This window comes from Giraffa tippelskirchi, chromosome 8 (assembly GCF_054371585.1).
Source record: "Giraffa tippelskirchi isolate mGirTip1 chromosome 8, T2T-mGirTip1v1.2.pri, whole genome shotgun sequence".
In the NCBI taxonomy this organism is placed as follows: Eukaryota; Metazoa; Chordata; class Mammalia; order Artiodactyla; family Giraffidae; genus Giraffa; species Giraffa tippelskirchi.
In genome coordinates, this window is record NC_137282.1 from 143,725,162 (window position 1) to 143,744,583 (window position 19,422).

At 36.6% G+C, this 19,422-nt stretch overlaps 2 protein-coding genes across 6 annotated transcripts in view; one reads left to right on the forward strand and one right to left on the reverse strand.

The window, feature by feature from the left end:
- The window catches only part of LOC145518454 (olfactory receptor 2G3-like), a 181,865-nt gene that overhangs the window by 62,620 nt on the left and 99,823 nt on the right, over window positions 1–19,422 (reverse strand). The gene's annotated exons all lie outside the window — the stretch shown is intronic.
- On the forward strand, window positions 10,280–13,405 carry LOC145518468 (olfactory receptor 2B11-like). 2 transcript variants are annotated; one of them, XM_081523097.1, is made up of 2 exons: window positions 10,280–10,308; window positions 12,487–13,405. In XM_081523097.1, exons 1-2 carry the CDS (start codon window positions 10,280–10,282, stop codon window positions 13,403–13,405), a joined length of 948 nt encoding a protein of 315 aa, XP_081379223.1. The 2 variants fall into 2 exon arrangements, with proteins under 2 accessions (XP_081379223.1, XP_081379222.1); XM_081523096.1 differs by lacking the exon at window positions 10,280–10,308 and having other exon boundaries at window positions 12,467–13,405.

Genomic DNA, 19,422 nt, shown 5'->3' on the forward strand with positions numbered 1-19,422 from the left:
ATATGTAAAGCAAATGCTAACAAGTATGAAAGGGGAAATTAACAGTAACATAATAACAGTGGGACACGTTAAACCCCACTCACACCGATGGATAAATCAACTAAACAGAAAATTAGCAAGGAAAAACAAACTTTAAATGATGCAATGGACTAGCTAGCCCTAATGGATATCTATAGGACATTTCACCCCAAAACAATTAATTTCACCTTTTTCTCAAGTGCACACGGAACCTTCTCCAGGATAGATCACATCCTGGGCCATAAATCTAGCCTTTGTAAATTAAAAAAAAAAAAAAAAAAACCAACCTGAAATCATTTCAAGCTTCTTTTCTGATCACAATGCAGTAAGGTTAGATGTCAACTACAGGGGAAAAAACTATTAAAAATACAAAAATATGGAGGCTAAACAACATGCTTCTGAGTAACCAACAAACCACAGAAGAAATCAAAATATGCATAGAAACAAATGAAAATGAAAACACAACAACCCAAAACCTATGGGATTCAGTAAAAGCAGTGCTAAGGGGAAGGTTCATAGCAATACAAGCTTATCTCAAGAAACAAGAGAAAAATCAAATAAATAACCTAACTTTACACCTAAAACAACTAGAAAAAGAAAAAAATAAGAACCCCAAAGTTAGTAGAACAAAAGAAATCATAAAAATTAGGGCAGATATAAGTGAAAAAGAAACAAAAGAGACCATAGCAAAACTCAGCAAAACTAAAAGCTGGTTCTTCAAGAAGAAAAATAAATAGACAAACCACTAGCCAGATTCATCAAGAAAAAAAGGGAGAAGAATCAAATCAACAAAATTAGAAATGAAAATGGAGAAATCACAACAGACAACACAGAAATACAAAGGATCATAAGAGACTACTATCAGCAACTATATGCCAATAAAATGGACAACTTGGAAGAAATGGATGAATTCTTAGAAAAGTATAACCTTCCAAAATGGAACCAGGAAGAAATAGAAAATCTTAACAGACCCATCACAAGCAATGAAATCGAAACTGTAATCAAAAATCTTCCAACAAACAAAAGCCCAGGACCAGATGGCTTCACAGCTGAATTCTACCAAAAATTTAGAGAAGAACTAACACCTATCCTACTCAAACTCTTCCAGAAAATTGCAGAGGAAGGTAAACTGCCAAACTCATTCTATGAGGCCACCATCACTCTAATACCAAAACCAGAAAAAGATGCCACAAAAAAAGAAAACTACAGGCCAATATCACTGATAAACATAGATGCAAAAATCCTTAACAAAATACTAGCAAACAGAATCCAGCAACATATTAAAAAGATCATACATCATGACCAAGTGGGCTTTATCCCAGGGATGCAAGGATTCTTCAATATTCACAAATCAATTAGTGTGAAACACCACATTAACAAATTGAAAGATAAAAAATGATATGATTATCTCAATAGATGAAGAGAAAGCCTTTGACAAAATTCAATATCCTTTTATGATAAGAACCCTTCAGAAAGCAGGCATAGAAGGAACATACCTCAACATAATAAAAGCCATATATGATAAACTCACAGCAAACATTATCCTCAATGGTGAGAAATTGAAAGCATTTCCTCTAAAGTCAGGAACAAGGCAAGGGTGCCCTCTCTCACTGCTACTATTCAACATAGTTTTGGAAGTTTTAGCCACAGCAATCAGAGAAGAAAAAGAAATAAAAGGAATTCAGATTGGAAAAGAAGTAAAACTCTCACTGTTTGCAGATGACATGATCCTCTACATAGAAAACGCTAAAGACACCACCATAAAATTACTAGAGCTAATCAATGAATATAGTAAAGTTGTAGGGTATAAAATTAACATGCAGAAATCCCTTGCATTCCTATACACTAACAATGAGAAAACAGAAAGAGAAATTAAGGAAATAATTCCATTCACCATTGCAACAAAAAGAATAAAATATTTAGGAATAAATCTACCTAAAGAAACAAAAGACCTATATATAGAAAACTATAAAACACTGATAAAAAAATCAAAGATGACATAAATAGATGGAGAAATATACCATCTTCGTGGAACGGAAGAATCAATATAGTGAAAATGAGTATACTACCCAAAGCAATCTATAGATTCAATGCAATCCCTATCAAGCTACCAATGGTATTCTTCACAGAACTAGAACAAATCATCTCACAATTTGTATGGAAATATAAGAAACCTCGAATAGCCAAAGCAATCTTGAGGAAGAAGAATGGAACTGGAGGAATCAACCTGCCTGACTTCAGGCTCTACTACAAAGCCACAGTCATCAAGACAGTATGGTACTGGCACAAAGATAGAAATATAGATCAATGGAACAAAATAGAAAGCCCAGAGATAAACCCACGCACCTATGGACACCTTATCTTCGACAAAGGAGGCAAGAATATACAATGGAGAAAAGACAATCTCTTTAACAAGTGGTGCTGGGAAAACTGGTCAACCACTTGTAAAAGAATGAAACTAGAACACTTCCTAACACCGTACACAAAGATAAACTCAAAATGGATTAAAGATCTAAACGTAAGACCAGAAACTATAAAACTCCTAGAGGAAAACATAGGCAAAACACTCTCCAACATAAATCACAGCAGGATCCTCCATGACCCACCTCCCAGAATATTGGAAATAAAAGCAAAAATAAACAAATGGGACCTAATTAAAATTAAAAGCTTTTGCACAACAAAGGAAACTATAAGCAAGGTGAAAAGACAGCCTTCAGAATGGGAGAAAATAATAGCAAACGAAGCAACAGACAAACAATTAATCTCAAAAATATACAAGCAACTTCTGCAGCTGAATTCCAGAAAAATAAACGACCCAATCAAAAAATGGGCCAAAGAACTAAACAGACATTTCTCCAGAGAAGATATACAGATGGCTAACAAACACATGAAAAGATGCTCAACATTACTCATTATTAGAGAAATGCAAATCAAAACCACAATGAGGTATCATTTCACACCAGTCAGAATGGCTGCTATCCAAAAGTCTACAAGCAATAAATGCTGGAGAGGGTGTGGAGAAAAGGGAACCCTCTTACACTGTTGGTGGGAATGCAAACTAGTACAGCCACTATGGAGAACAGTGTGGAGATTCCTTAAAAAACTGGGAATAGAACTGCCATATGACCCAGCAATCCCACTGCTGGGCATACACACCGAAGAAACCAGAATTGAAAGAGACGCGTGTACCCCAATGTTCATCTCAGCACTGTTTACAATAGCCAGGACATGGAAGCAACCTAGATGTCCATCAGCAGACGAATGGATAAGGAAGCTGTGGTACATATACACAATGGAATATTACTCAGCCATTAAAAAAATACATTTGAATCGGTTCTACTGAGATGGATGAAACTGGAGCCCATTATACAGAGTGAAGTAAGCCAGAAAGAAAAACACCAATACAGTATACTAATGCATATATATGGAATTTGAAAGATGGTAACGATAACCCTATATGCGAGACAGAATAACAGACACAGATGCATAGAACAGTCTTATGGACTCTGAGGGAGAAGGTGAGGGTGGGACGTTCTGGGAGAATAGCATTGAAACATGTATATTATCATATGTGAAACAGAACACCATTCCATGTTCGATGCATGAGACAAGGGCTCAGGGCCGGGGCAATGGGATGGCCCAGAGGGATGGGATAGGGAGGGAGGTGGGTGGGGGGTCCAGGAAGGGGAACACATGTAGACCCATGGCTGATTCATGTCAATGTATGGCAAAAACTATTACAATATTGTAAAGTAATTAACCCCCAACTAAAATAAATAAATTTATTAAAAAAAAGAAACAAAAAAAAAATAATAATCTTTTGATTGAGATTTAAAAGATATGATATTGAGAGACTGGGTAGTAAATTCATTTGGGAGATTCCTTCTTCGAAGGTGAACTTTAAACTGAAAACTGAAAGACAGGACGAAACAGACCATGATGAAATCAGAGGAAGAGCATTTTAAGCAGGAGAAAAGGTAATTCAAAAGTTCTGAAGCACTAAATAATCCTGGTCTGTTTGTAAATGGAGAATTAAATCAGCTATGATCTCAGCATAAAACAGATGTCACACTCCAATTGGGAAAATGAGGGAAATTGAACCAAGATATGAGAAGGATTTAGGAACAACAAGGGGCTTCTATATCTGTACTATGGAGAAGGCACTGGCAACCCGCTCTGATACTCTTGCCTGGAAAATCCCATGGACAGAGGAGTCTGGTGGGCTGCAGTCCATGGGGTCACTAAGAGTGGGACACGACTGAGTGACTTCACTTTCACTTTTCACTTTCATGCATTGCAGAAGGAAATGGCAACCCACTCCAGTATTCTTGCCTGGAGAATCCCAGGGACGGGGGAGCCTGGTGGGCTGCCGTCTATGGGGTCACACAGAGTCGGACACAACTGAAGCAACTTAGCAGCAGCAGCAGCATACCTGTATTATACATGAACAACCCTGGAGCTAGCCACAGTGGGGAGTCTGTCACAAATCCAAGGCCTAAAGTAGCAAGTTGGGGAAGTTGCACTGGAAACCAGAAAAAGAGAATCTGTAATACACATCTACCTCCAGGAGCTATGACTTTTGGTTGAGCAACACAGGCAGCCTTAAGTGTCCCAAGTGAGAGGGAGCAAAGGGAAAATAAACCAAACTAGCTGTTCTCTCATTTTCTAATCCTCAACTGGTCACTCCCATTAGCTGAATCCAACCAGAAGCCATATATCAAGCAATGCTTTTCATTCAGACTCTTGAGATACAGCATAGGGTAGAACATACACAGTGCAATAAAGAGGGGATCTGGGAATGGGAGGAAAGAGAGTGAAATATACCCACCCATCACACTTGTAAAGTGGATTTTCATTCAAATCCCGAAGAAGGCCAATGCCAAAGAATGCTTAAACTACTATTCAGTTATGCTCATTTCATGTACTGGTAAGATTATGTCCTAAATCATTGAAGCTAGGCTTCAGCAGTATGTGAACCAAAAACTTTCAGATGTAAAAACTGGGTTTAGAAAAGGCAGCGGAACCAGAGATCAAATTGCCAACATTCATTGGATCACGGACAAAGCAAGGGAATTCCAGGAAAACATCTATTTTGGTATCATTGATTACACTAAAGTCTTTTATTGTGTGGATCACAATAAACTGTGGAAAATTAGTAAAGAAATTAGAATATCAGACCATCTTAACCTGTCTCCTGAGAAACCTTTATGCAAGTCAACAAGCAACAGTTAGAACTGGGCATAGAACAACTGATTGGTTTGAAATTGGGAAAGGAGTACAACAAGGTTGTATAGTGACACCTTGCTTATTTAACTTATATGTAGAATACATCATGTAAAATGCTGGGCTGGATGAATTGTAAGCTGGAATTAAGATTGCAGGGAGAAATATCAACAACCTCAGATATGCAGATGACACCATCCTTATGGCAGAAAGTGAAGAAGAACTAAAGAGTCTCTTGATGAAGGTGAAAAGAGGAGAGTGGGGGAAAAAAAAAGAGGAGAGTGGGAAAGCTGGCTTAATACACAAAATGAAAAAACTAAGATCATGGCATCCAGTCCCATCACTTCATGGGAAATAGAAGACGGAAAAGTGGAAGCAGTGACAGAATTTATTTTCTTGGGCTCCAAAATCACTGTAGACAGTTGACTGTAGCCATGAAATTAAAAGACTCTTGCTCCTTGGAAGGAAAGCTATGACTAACCTAGACAGTATATTAAAAAGCAGAGACATCACTTTACTGACAAAGATCCATATAGCCAAAGCTATGGTTTTCCCAGTAGTTGTGTAGGGATGTAAGAGTTGGACCATAAAGAAAGCTGAGCACCGAAGAATTGATGCTTTTGAATTGTAGTGCTGGAGAAGACTCTTGAGAGTCCCTTGGATGGCAAGGAGATCATACCAGTCAATCCTAAAGGAAATCAACCCTGAATATTCATTGAAAGGACTGATGCTGAAGCTGAAGCTCCAATACATTGGTCACCTGATGTGAAGGACCAACTCACTGGGAAAGACCCTGATGCTGGGAAAGATTGAAGGCAAAATGAGAGGGGGAGACAGAGGATGAGATGATTAGACAGCATCACTGACTAAATGGACACGAATTTGAGCAAACTCCAGAAGACTGAAGGACAGGGGAGCCTGGTATGCTGCAGTCCATGGGGTCACAAAGAGTTGGACATAACTTAGCAACTGAACAACAACATGGGTTTTGTGTGTAACTATATACAAATCTGATTATTACTATGTGGAATGTTTATGTGTAAGAGAAAGACAGACTAAGCAAAAGAGAGTGAGAGGTTAAGAGAGCGACTCAATTGATCTTTATGTTAAAAATCATTAAATGTTCTGAAGAGCTTTTTAATGTCGCTTTATTCCTCCTTGCTGAAAAGACCACTTATGGGTTTCTTTTTCTTTTCTCTTCAACTCATTTTTGTGCCAATTCATTGTACAGTCAGAAATATTAACTCTTGTGTGAGACAGTGTTCAAATAAATAAAATATTTAGGGAACTCACATTTTAAACACTCCAGAATCATTTACTCAGACTAGCTTTGCTCTAATGGTATCCTATTAAAAATCATTGTCCAACAACTCTCTGAAATAGAAATTAAGAAAACAATCTCATATACATTTGCACCAAAAAGAATAAAATACCTAGAAATGAATTTAACCAATGAAGTAAAAGACTAGAACATTGAAAACTATAAGACACAGATGAAAGAAACTGAAGAACACACAAATAAATGGAAATATATTCCACACTCATGGATTGAATGAATTAATATAAATGTCCATATTACCCAAAACAATATACAGATTCAATGAATTCCCTGTCAAATTCTAATGGCATTGTTCAAAGAATTATAATGAATAATTTTAAATCTTTCTTGTTGTTGTTTAGTCACTAAGTTGTGTCCATTTCTTTAGTGATCCCATGGACTGTAACTTGCCAGACTCCTCTGTCCATGAAATTTTCTTGGCAAGAATACTAGAGGAACCACAAAAGTTCCTGAATAAACAAAGAAATCTTAAGAAAGAAGACCAAATCCAGAGGCATCATGTCCCTTGCTTTCAAACTATACTAAGACACATGTGCACCCATGGATGATTCATGTAGATGTATGGCAAAAACCACCACGATATTGTAAAGAAATTATCCTCCAATTAAAACAAATAAATGATTTTTTTAAAAAAAAGGAGCAGTAGTGTCAGAGGACGTTCAACTTTAAGGGATCCAATATGTTATTATCTTCTTTTGTGTGCTGTTTCTCAAGGACTCTCTATTCCTTATCAGTTCCTGGAAAACAGGAATGAGCCGAGCTGCACGCAGTTCTTAGGACTGAGATCATGAGAAAGGGCACCTGCTTGGATTCCTTTCAGTGACTCCCTTCAGTGACCTTTTACTTAAAGGTAATCTATTCAGTTATGCCCCTCTTACTCAGGATATGGAATGCTTTCTGGCCCTTTGAAGATTGTTATTTGCTTGGCTTTGTTTTTGCTCAATTTTTTTACTGCCTAAAGCTGCCTTGTATGAAGATATATAAACATGCGTTTCTGCAAATAAAGCACCCTTGTTTCACTTGAGATTTGGGTCCCCTGCGTCCTTCTTCTCATTGACTCCAGTCCCCAGGTCCAGGTCTACAAAGACCGTGACACGGTAGTAAACAAAACAGTGTGATACTGGCATAAAAACAGACATAGAGATCAATGTATCAAAATAGAGAGCCCAGATATAAACCCATCCACATAAGGTTGATTAATTTATGGCAAAGGATGTAGCAGTTTCACACTGAATATTTCTCACAAACACACAGGATTATGAGAGACAGCGCAGGGAGAGCTTGCAGAGAAGCAACTCCCAGACAAAACGCCGAGCGCATATTTTATTGGCAATTTATCTTGCAATCTTTAACTAACAGCAGTTAAAGCAAGACAGAGACCAGAATACTGGGATTAAGGAGGCCTCCTCCTGGAGGTCCAGAGGTAATCACATGAGAGTGGTAAAGAAAGATACTTGAAGATGAAGGGGTTTGCTCTGCGTTCAGAACAGCATCTAGCTAATGAGGACTCATCAGCCAGAATTTCTAGCTTAAGGACAGGGGGAAAGAGCAAGCAAGGAAGTCGGAATGAATAAGATTAAATTCCAGGAGACATTTCTGAGAAAGCAGTAAAACGTGGTTCCCACAAAAGGAGGCAAGAATAATGTGGGAAAAAACAATCTTTTCAATAAGTGGCATTGTAAACATTGGAAAGCTACATGCAAAAGGTTGAAACTGGACCACTATCTGACACCATACACAAAATTAACTCAAAATGAGTTTAAGACTCCAATGCAAGATCAAAAAACTTCCAGAAGAAACAGTATAGTGTAAGCTCCTTGAAATCACTCTTGGTGACAGTTTTTTGGATCTAACCCCAAAAGCAATGGCAAGAAAAGCAAAAATTAACCAACGAGTCTACATCAAACAAAAAACCTCTTCACAGTGACGAAAATCATGAACAAAATAAAAGTACAACCTAGAGAATGGGAAAAGACATTTACAAATCATATATGCAAAAATTTATCAAAATAATATCCAAAATATACACCCCAATAATAAAACAACAAAAAGCTAATTGAAAACAGGTAGAAGTTCCAAATAAACGATTTTTTGAAGAAGAAATTCACATGGCCCACAGGCACATGAAAAGCTGTTCAACACGACTAATTAATAGAGAAACGCAAATCAAAATTTAAAAAAAATCACCTTACACGTATCAGAGTGGTTAGTATCAAAAATAAAAGAAATAACAAGTGTTGGTAAGAATGTGGAGAAAAGAGAACGTTTTCATGATTCATAGGAATGAAAATTGGGGCAGACACTATGAAAATAATATTAGTTTCCTCCAAAAGATTAAAAATAGAACTATCATATGATCTAGCTGTTTCAAGTTTTGGTATTTATCTGGGGATGACAAAAACACTAGTTCAAAAAGATTGTACAGCTATATGTTCATTGTGGCATTACTTACATAGCCTAGATATGGAAACAGCCTAATTGTCCACTGATGGATGAATGGATAAAGATGTGGTATTATACACACAATGCAACTCTACTCAACAAAAGAAAAGAATGAAATCTTGTCATTTGCAACAATATAGTTGGACCTTGAGGATATTATGCTAAAGAAATAAGTCATACAGATGAAGACATATATAATTTCTCTTTATATGGACACCTTTTTTAAAAAAGGAACTGAACAAACAAAACAAAATTTATAGAATTTTCACTATATAAACAAAATTTATAGTGTTTTCCAGAAGGAAGGAGAGTTGAAAAGTGGGAAAGTGGGTGAAGGGAAGCAAGAGGTATAATGTCCAGATATAAAATAAGTTACTCATGGGGGTGTAATGTATAGGGAATATACTCAACAATATTGCACTGCAAATTTGAACATTACTAAGAAAAGAAATATTAAAAGATCTCATCACAAAGAAAATACTGTAACTTTTGTATAATGACCAACAATGACTAGATTTATCATGATCATTTCAAAATGCATACAAATGTCAAATTATGTTTTACACCTGAAAATAATGTATATCAATTATACTTCAATTTTAAAAATTATGACAATAAAAGCATGTTAGAAAGGAATATGAATGAACAGCACAAAATTAGTTTCCAGGATGTTGGAAAATCAAATGAGTTTATTTTAAAACAAATCTAGCAATAGAGGAGGTTTGATACCAACTTCAATTCAGTAGGTAACTAATTGTATATAAGGAGTATTCCCATGGAGAACTCTTTCCCAAGGAAGTTTGTCTACTAACTCATCTGGGATAACCATAAATGGGCTTGTTTGAAAATAATGCCCAAGGGTCTCAGGAATATAATAAAATTGCACATCCACAAGGCACTCTTGATACTATCTACTAAATTCTTCCTAATCTGGGTTTTTCCTTTGTGGCAGCATTTTATCAAATAGCTGATTCACACTTCTGAAGATAATTCTTATGTACTCAACTGCATACTCTAGTTTCTCTATCTTTCTCTGAAAATTTGACAAATTCGAGTGCATTCCTTCACATTTGCTTCTTCTTAAGAGATGTTTATCTAAATAAGGGTAAGTTAAAAAACTCTTTTTTAAAAGCTATCCATTCTTAGGGAAGGTTGGAATGTGTGTACATCATAACACCAAATATTTGAAGAAAAATCTGAAAGTACTTCATTTCTGGGAGACTTCTTTAAACACTGGGAATAACTAGTTTGGTGCCTATGGAAAGCAACTGGAGTTTTCTTTGTAAGTCAACCAATTCTCTCACTTAAACCTACCTTAAAAGCGTGTAAATTTTAATAAACACTATATCTAACAGATATTAAATACCTGAATGAAGTGTGTAACTTCATTCAGTCATGTGAACATTTTTAATATGTAGTAAAATTCTGATGGATTGACCTGTCCACATGTTTCATCCAGATTTTGAAGTCAGATAAAAAGATATTTTTCTTCTCTAATCTTTCCCACACATAACTTTAAATCACTGTAAATATAAATAAAATACTGTATAATGAAAATTATTTACAAAAAGATACACTAAAATGAAAATGTTAGTAGAGACACAAATGATTTTAAATCTTCACAGGTAAAGAAAAATCACTGGAAGTAGATCAAAAACTGTATTAAAATGTCATGGTACTTGAGAGCTAAAAGCAATGAAATATCATGAGAATGAGATGGGAAAGATTAAAAATCTAGGATAGAATTATACAACTTAAATACACATCTTTGGAAACTTGAAATCTGAATTTATACTCTATCTCTCTACCTGATTGAAGGAATTGATTGCTTTTTGATCTTTAGAACCTCTCTAGTTATTAGCAAACAATTGGGATGAATGGATAACAATATCTTAAAATATGGATACTAAAATTTTCTTTGTCAAAGGGTTTGGGATTGGTACTAAGTGATTTAATGGCTGTAAAATGCTTCCTGTAGTGTTTGATATACAGGGCTCATTCAGGATTAGTTGGAATTATTATTATATTACACACATCTTACCTAGGGGTAGTGTGGAATCAAAGAGCCATATAGTGATATCTTCACCCTGAGTAACTTTATGTGACACTTCCCAGGATGGCTCTGAGGATTTAATGAAATAGAGAATGTGAAAACTGTGCTTTGCAACCCTACAAATGTAATCTATTGCCCCTAAACCAATAAGCCTCTGATTCTAAACTGGATTAAAGATTTTCCTCCTGGTCCACTTCCCTGGACATTAAGATTGAATTTGTAGCTACATAGAATTAAGTATATCATTGATAACTGCCTAAATTCTTATATGCAAACAGGATAAGCCCACTCAATAAAGAAAAATTCCTATGAGATAGATAAATAAAATTTAACATGAAAAATCAATTGATCAGTTTAAACAAAGTAGTTATGCAAGAAAATTTACACTCCAAAACAAAATTTTGAATGTAGGAAAACATATGTCATAGTTAAACTCTCAGTTTATAGTTCACGAAACTGACAGGAAAATGTTTAAATTTCTTGCTCAATTCTAAATTACGAAGATGGATTTGAATAAAACCTACCTTGTCAGTTCCTAAGAGGATGATGTAACTCTTCAACTATAATAATATACTTGTACCTGAACAAGGCTACCATGATGATGCTTAAGTGCAGGCTATAGCTACCTCAACACTTTGTCTTAATATTTCAGTAATATCTTGCAGCAGTGATTCTGAAAAAGATCCATTTGATTCCTAATTCCCATGCCACATCTACTTTAGTAGACACCTGAAGATAGAACTAATAAATATCATTTTAACTGTCTCCTCATCTGATATGTACACAAGCAAAGTATAAAAAGTATTATTTTGGAGTATCCAAAACACAGTCACTTCTATTTGACATTTAATCCTCACCATAGCCCAAGGACATAGTTACTGTCATCTTTATCATTTTGTTATTGTTGAGTGTCTAAGTCATGTCCACCTCTTTTGTGACCCCATGGACTGAGCCCACCAGGCTCTTCTGTCCATGGGATTTCCCAGGAAAGAATACTGGAGTGGGTTGCTGTTTCCTTCTCCAAGGGATCTTCTTGACGCAGAGACTGAACCCACATCTCCTGCATTGCAGGCAGATTCTTTACCACTATGCCACTGAGAAGCCCCATCTTCATTATACATAAAAGAGAATTCAATTTCAAAAAGGTTAGGTTACTTAAAGTAGTTACCTTTATTTTGTAAACTCATGAAAAGAAACTTAAGTCACATGGTGTCACATTCTTTTCATTATCTTCCTCCCTCCCCCTTCCCTGCCCCGACCCAGTTACTATACCCAATCTCCTATGACTGGATGCCTAATTGCACACACTGCATAATTTTGTTTTGTCATTTCTCAAAATATTTCTACCTTTCTTGCCACTTCCCTGCCATAGGTGAAACAAATTGAAGATAATGGAACTAATTAACAAAAGCCATCCTGAAGAGTTTATTCTACTAGGCTTTGCTGACTGTCCTTGGCTAGAGCTTCCTCTATTCATTATTCTGCTTATAACATACCCCATGGCCATGATGGGAAACATAGCCATCATTCTGGTGTCCAAGTTAGACCCCCGTCTGCACAGCCCCATGTATTTCTTCCTCACCAACCTCTCCTTTTTGGACACATGCTACACCACAAGCATTGTCCCTCAGATGCTCTTTAACCTGGGAACATCTAAGAAGACAATCAGCTATATGGGCTGTGCAGTTCAGCTTTATTTCTTCCACATAATGGGGGGCACAGAATGTCTTCTTTTGGCTATTATGTCTTTTGATCGCTACGTGGCCATCTGCAAGCCTCTACACTACACCCTCATCATGAATCAGCGCATCTGTATCTTATTAGTGGCCACCGTGTGGCTGAGTGGAATGACCTATGCTGTCTCAGAGGCCACTGTCACCTTACAGTTACCACTGTGTGGTCGCAATACCCTGGACCACTTGGTATGTGAGATTCCTGTCCTGATAAAGACTGCCTGTGGCGAAAAGGGTGCTAATGAGCTCACACTCTCTGTGGTATGTACTTTTATGTTAGCTGTACCACTATGCTTAATTCTTGTTTCCTATGCTTGTATTGGACATGTTGTATTTAAGATTAAATCTTTGGAGGGAAGGAAGAAAGCCTTTGGGACATGTTCTTCCCATCTTATTGTAGTTTTCTTATTTTATGGTCCAGCCATTAGCATGTACCTTCAGCCCCCCTCCTCCATCTCAAGAGACCAGCCCAAGTTCATGGCTCTCTTCTATGGAGTGGTGACTCCTGCACTCAACCCTTTCATCTACACTCTTAGGAATAAGGATGTAAAGGGGGCACTGGGCAATCTGATGAGGAGCATTTTCATTTCCAAGTGATAGTTGGCAGACATCAAATGAAATTATTTAATCATTTAGTAGGTTTATAGAGGTTTCTTTAATAACTCATTCTTGTTTCCTGTTTCACCAGATCATGTTAAATATTCCTGCAAAGAACATTATGTTTCCCATATTCTTTATGGTGTTAGGCAACAGTGATACTTGGCTAGTATGTACCAGTAATGGTTACAGTCCACGGGATCACAAAAAAGTTGGACACAACTGAGTAACTAAGTACAGCACAGCACAACAATTGCACCTTGTTTGTGGAAAATAAAAAAATAGTTTCATTTCATACTGAAATTATAACTGTTAAGTAGCAAAAATAAAAGATACTAATATGATATAAATTATAACATAAAAGCATTAGTTCAAGCTAATCATGATGACAACCATCAATGGACTTCCTATGACCATTTCACCTAAGAAACATTTCATCCTCTCAGAAAGATTGGCCAGAGTAAGCAGGCAGCATGCTGCCATTGTGGATTCAGGGTGAGGTACTCTACACTGAGGCCAACCATTAATTAGTCTCATAAGTTTATCAACTTCCATTTATCTAGATGCTTTGTTGCTTTTTTTCTTTTTTTCTTGTTGAGTATGCTCAGTCATGTCTGACTTTTTGAGATCCTATGGACTGTAAAACAACACGCTCCTCTGTCCATGGGATTTTCTAGGCAAGAATACTGGAGTGAGTTGCCATTTCCTACTCCAGGGATCTTCCTGACCCAGGAATCAAACCCACCTCCCAGTGTCTCCTGCATTGGCAGGTGGATTCTTTACGAACTGTACCACCTGGGAAGCCCTATCTAGATGTTACTACTTAATTAGAAACATGTTGTCTATCGTACAACACAAGAAATATACCAATATTTTATAATAAGTATAAATAGAGTATACCCTTTAAAAACTGTGAATCACTGTGTTGAACACCTATAACGTATATAATATTGTATATCAACTATATCTCAATATTTCAAATTAAAAAATACTTTATCACTCTTGTTTAATAAAAATGTGCAGTGTTATGAATTTTAACTAAAGAATATGTCATTAAATATTAAATAAAATATATGGACAAGACGTGTGGATACGTTTCTTAATGTTTTTTTAAATGTCACAAGCATGAGGCTTCCACGTTAGTGAGAGAAAAATGTAATGATATTAATGTTGAACCACAATGTGGAAACATATTCATGCATAATTGTAATAGCCAGGAATGCCTTTTGAAGCTGCAAGAATCAATATGAAGAAAGAATTAATTTGCGTTTCTAGAACGAAAAACAACTTGATTACTTCAACAATATTAGTATATTTTTGATGCTTAGAATATATATCATTAAATGTTGAAAGTGTTCAACTTAGTGCAAGGATCCACATTCAACAGAAAACATTGTCATAAAGTTACAGTTCTGAAAGCAAATTAAAGATTTTATAGTTATCCAGTATTGAATTAATATGGTGAGAAATCAACGTAATGTTGTATAGTGAAAAATTAACAGGTACGAACAAGAGTCATTTGGACTTGTCTGGAATGTCTTCTGATATAATAGGAAATTATTGGATGAAAATTCATATGTTATCCTGAACAAAAATCAGCTGCAACCCAGATGCACTTTTAAAAAATATTTATCTTTTACTTATTTATTTAGCTGTGCCTGGTCTTCGTTGTGGCACGCAGGATATTTGATCTTCGTTGCATAATGTAGGATCTAGTTCCCTGACCAGGGATCAAACCTGCACCCCTTGCATTAAGAGTGTGGAGTCTTAGCCACTGAACCCCAGACCTACATTTTTAAACAGAGCAGATCATCTGGTGCTTAGTCCAGTTCTTGAGACAAATGGACTTTGGTATGTTTAGTTTGGGAAAAGTTCTAAATAACTTTAAATTTTGGCTGATGGGTGGCTCATTGCCAAAAAAAGTTTCTAAAGTTCACACACACACAGCAATGAAGACAAAAATTCTGTGATGTCAAATAACATCTCTGATCATTCTTATTAAAGATATCTTTTGTCTAACAGTCTTATTTACAGAAAAATGGTAATTTTTAGAGTGGAGGGCAAAACCCAACAAGAGTTGTGTTGAAAGCTTATAGAGCTGTTAAGACTGCTTCCTTAAATCATCTGCTACTTTCCAGGCCTATAAGATAACACATTTCAGAATTGTGAATGTCTTCCACACAGAATTCAATAGTGCTAAAATATTCCTTCAGGGATGGGATTCTTACCCTCTTTAGTTTTAAACTTGACAATCTCATGACTCGTAGTCTAATCCAAAAACAGCAAGGAGCACAAGAAGTCTTTTGGAGATGACGAACATTTTACTATATTGTTTGTGGAAAGAGTATCATGGGTACAGACACATCTAAACTCACCACAATGTATCATTAAATATATGCAGCTTTTTGCATACTAAGTATACCTCAATAAATTTCTTTAAAATAAATGTGAATCTGGAACAAAGGAAGAATACTAATCTAATTCCAAACAAAGAGGAAGAATTAGAGAGTTTTTCTGGGAACAGATGACAAAAAAATTGAATATTTAGTAGAAATATGATGAATATATCACTGACTGAGGGAAATTCATAATCAAAAAATGTTTAAGAGCTCACAACTGTTTTCTTTGCAGATCTAGGAAAAAAGTCTTAAAATTTGTATGGAAACACAACAGACCCCTAAATAGCCAAAACAATCTTAAGAAAGAAAAATGGAGCTGGATGAATCTGGCTCCCTTACTTGAGACTCTTGCTGGCAGATTCTTACCGTCTGAGCCACCAGGGAAGCCCATAGTATAAAGCTATAGTCATCAAAACAATATGGTACTGGCACAAAGACAGACATTATAGACCAATGGAACAGGACAGAAAGTCCAGAAGTAAGCTTATGCATCTATGGTCAGTTAACCTACAACAAAGGAGGCAAAGGTATACACTGGAGAACAGTCTCTTCAATAAGTGGTGCTAGGAAAACTGGACAGTTACATGTAAAGGAATGAAATCAGAACATTCTCTAACATTATACACAAAAATAAACTCAAAATGGATTAAAGACCTAAATGTAAGGCCAGATACTATAAAACTCTTAGAGAAAAACATATGCAGAATGCCCTTTGACATAAATTACAGCAATATTGTTTTTGGATCTATCTCCTAGATCAATGAAAATAAAAACAAATTAACAAATGGGACGTAATTAAACTTAAAATCTTTTGCACAGCAATGGAAACCATAAACAAAATGAAAAGACAACGCACAGAAGGGGAGGAAATATTTGAAAATGATATGACTGAGAAGAGATTGACCTTGTTCAATATCAGTTCAGTATAAAAAAGAAACCTAATCAAAAAAATGGACAGAATATTTAAATAGACATTTCTCCAAATAAGACAAACAGATGACCAAAAGCACATGACAAGATGCTCACCATAGCTAAACATTAGAGAAATGGAAATCAAAACTACAAGTGATATCACCTCACACCAGTCAGAATGGTCATCATCAAAAAGTCTACAAACAATAAATGCTGGAGAAGTTGTGGTGAAAAGGGAACTCTCCTACACTCTTGGTGGGAATGCAAATTGGTACAGCCACTGTGGGGAACAGTATAGAGGTTCATTAAACTAAAAATAGGACTACTTAATCATTCAGAAATTCCACTCCTGGGCATACACCCTGCTGCTGCTGCTGCTAAGTCGCTTCAGTCGTGTCCGACTCTGTGCGACCCCATAGACGGCAGCCCACCAGGCTCCCCCGCCCCTGGGATTCCTCAGGCAAGAACACTGGAGTGGGTTGCAATTTCCTTCTCCAATGCATGAAAATGAAAAGTGAAAGTGAAGTCGCTCAGTCGTGTCTGACTCTTAGCGACCCCATGGACTGCAGCCTACAGGCTCCTCCGTCCATGGGATTTTCCAGGCAAGAGTACTGGAGTGGTGTGCCATTGCCTTCTCCATTTAATAAGACTACATTTAGCAAAGTGAACAATTATGCAGATGCAATGTGTCACCTATTTTGGCATAGTGAGGAGAGGTTAGAGGCCAAGTTGGCAATGAGAAGAGGGAGTATAAAAAGCTTTGGCAAGGAAACTACTCTAAAATTAGCTCCTGAAATTTCTTGCCCTTATCCCAATATCCTCCCATTTCACAAACAGTTTTGTTAAGTGCACCATGGAGACCTCAGCTCTTTCTAATCTCAGAGGATTCATTATCTCAGATTGGAAATTCTTGAGTGAAACAAATAATCTAGGCATATTTCTATGAATTTCACAGAAAACTACCTTGAAAGAGACAGTACAAACTACTGACTGAATCTGAGTTTATAAATGACATTTTGGAGAAAGAACATTAATAGGATAATTAATAAATTGTTTTCACTGCTGGTCTAGATACATCAATATATCTCTTAGTATATAGTTCTTGTGTTGTTTGTTTATAAATTAATAAATATGTTCATGTTGATTACTTTCTATTTAATACATTCCGTTTGCACAAGAACAATTATTGGTCCAAACATTACATATTATAATATGTATAATAATTAAAAATAAGTGATTAGGAGTGATTTCAGCATCATGACAATGTAAGATGTTGTTCTTCCCGCCCCCCACCTTTGAAAAAACTAATTGGACTTCCAACCATGAGCAAAAGTGCCTCTGTGGGATTTGTGGGATCCAGCACTAAACACCAAGGGACCCAGGAGAAGTTTCACCCATGAGTGCATCCAGTAATAGGCAGACAGACCTCCGTATGGTCTGTGGGACCAGCAGAGCCAGTGAATCTACCTCAATCCCTTCAAAAGTGTTGGAGTAAAATATGGATACTGCTGACCAGGGCAGATACCAACAGGTAAGAGAAAGTTTGCTGCAGCTCAACCTTCTCAGGGGGAGAATCCAGCATACCATGAAGCAAAAGAGAGAGAAAGAGAGAGAGTTTGAACGTAGTGAAGTGGAGACAAAGAGCTTTGACAGACTACTCATCCCCCAAGGTGTCATACTTGAACTATATCCCACAGTGATCTATCCCATGGTGAAATAGAAGAGCAGTTTTCAGTGCTCAGCTACACCAGTTGTGCAGGATACTGTTAGAGAAACCTATTTCTCTCCAGCAGCACCAAGAGTACTAAGTGGGACCTCCATGTCCATGGGGAAGTGAGATATTTGGAAAGAAGCAGATAAGAATGAAAAGAGGCATGGTTTCAGTTGACTGGGCTCAGGACTTCAGTAGGAAGTCTGCCCATGAACCTTTGAGAAGGAATTCATTCCAAAATCTCCAGCAGGTCAGTAAGTACCCCAAGTGCTAAGTCCATTCCTCTTCCAATGCTTCAGCTGCCTGTTTGTACACTGCCAAATATGAAAGTGAGAGCATATTTTTTAAAGGAAATGCCATCAGAAAAACAGACAAGGACCTGTGGGCAAAGGAGAAACCTCAAAACTGAGCTATAGGGCCCCCTCTGGAAAACAAATGCTTCCAGCAGCCAGCCTGGTGAATTGAAAGAACCAGAGAAGGCATACATATTTACAAATGCTGCCACAAGATGGAACAGGGTGTGTTATGGGTATATCCAATATAAAGGCAGAGAAAACCCCAGATATAACAGAATTCAGAAAAAGTATATCCCATCTGAAGCCAACTAGGAAAGATTTGAGAAAGTGTCTGCTAAAAGCAGCAATGCAAAACTATAGTAAACATGAAGAATGAAGAAAACATATCATCACCAAAAAATAGAAATAATCCTCAACAACCTAGCTCCAAGGTAAGGAATATAAGTATCTAACTGATAAAGAATTCAAAACTATTTTGAGGTAACTCAATGAGCCTCAGGAAAACAAAAAGATAGTTCAACTAAATCAGAAAAATACAAGAACAAAATGAGAAATTTAGCAAAGAGAAAGAGTGCATAAAGAAAACTAAACAGAAATTCTAGAGCTGAAAAATTCAATGAACAAAATGAAAAATACTAAAGAGAGCATCTACAGAATAGAACAAATGAGACACAGAATAAAAGAGCTAGCAGACAAGAC

Bases quoted from the DNA above. Each gene is read 5' to 3' on its own strand.
- LOC145518468 (XM_081523097.1), top strand. From the start codon at position 10,280: ATGGAAAGCAACTGGAGTTTTCTTTGTAA. The intron at 10,309-12,486 runs GTCAACCAATTC...AATTAACAAAAG, and splicing joins AACTGGAGTTTTCTTTGTAA to CCATCCTGAAGAGTTTATTC.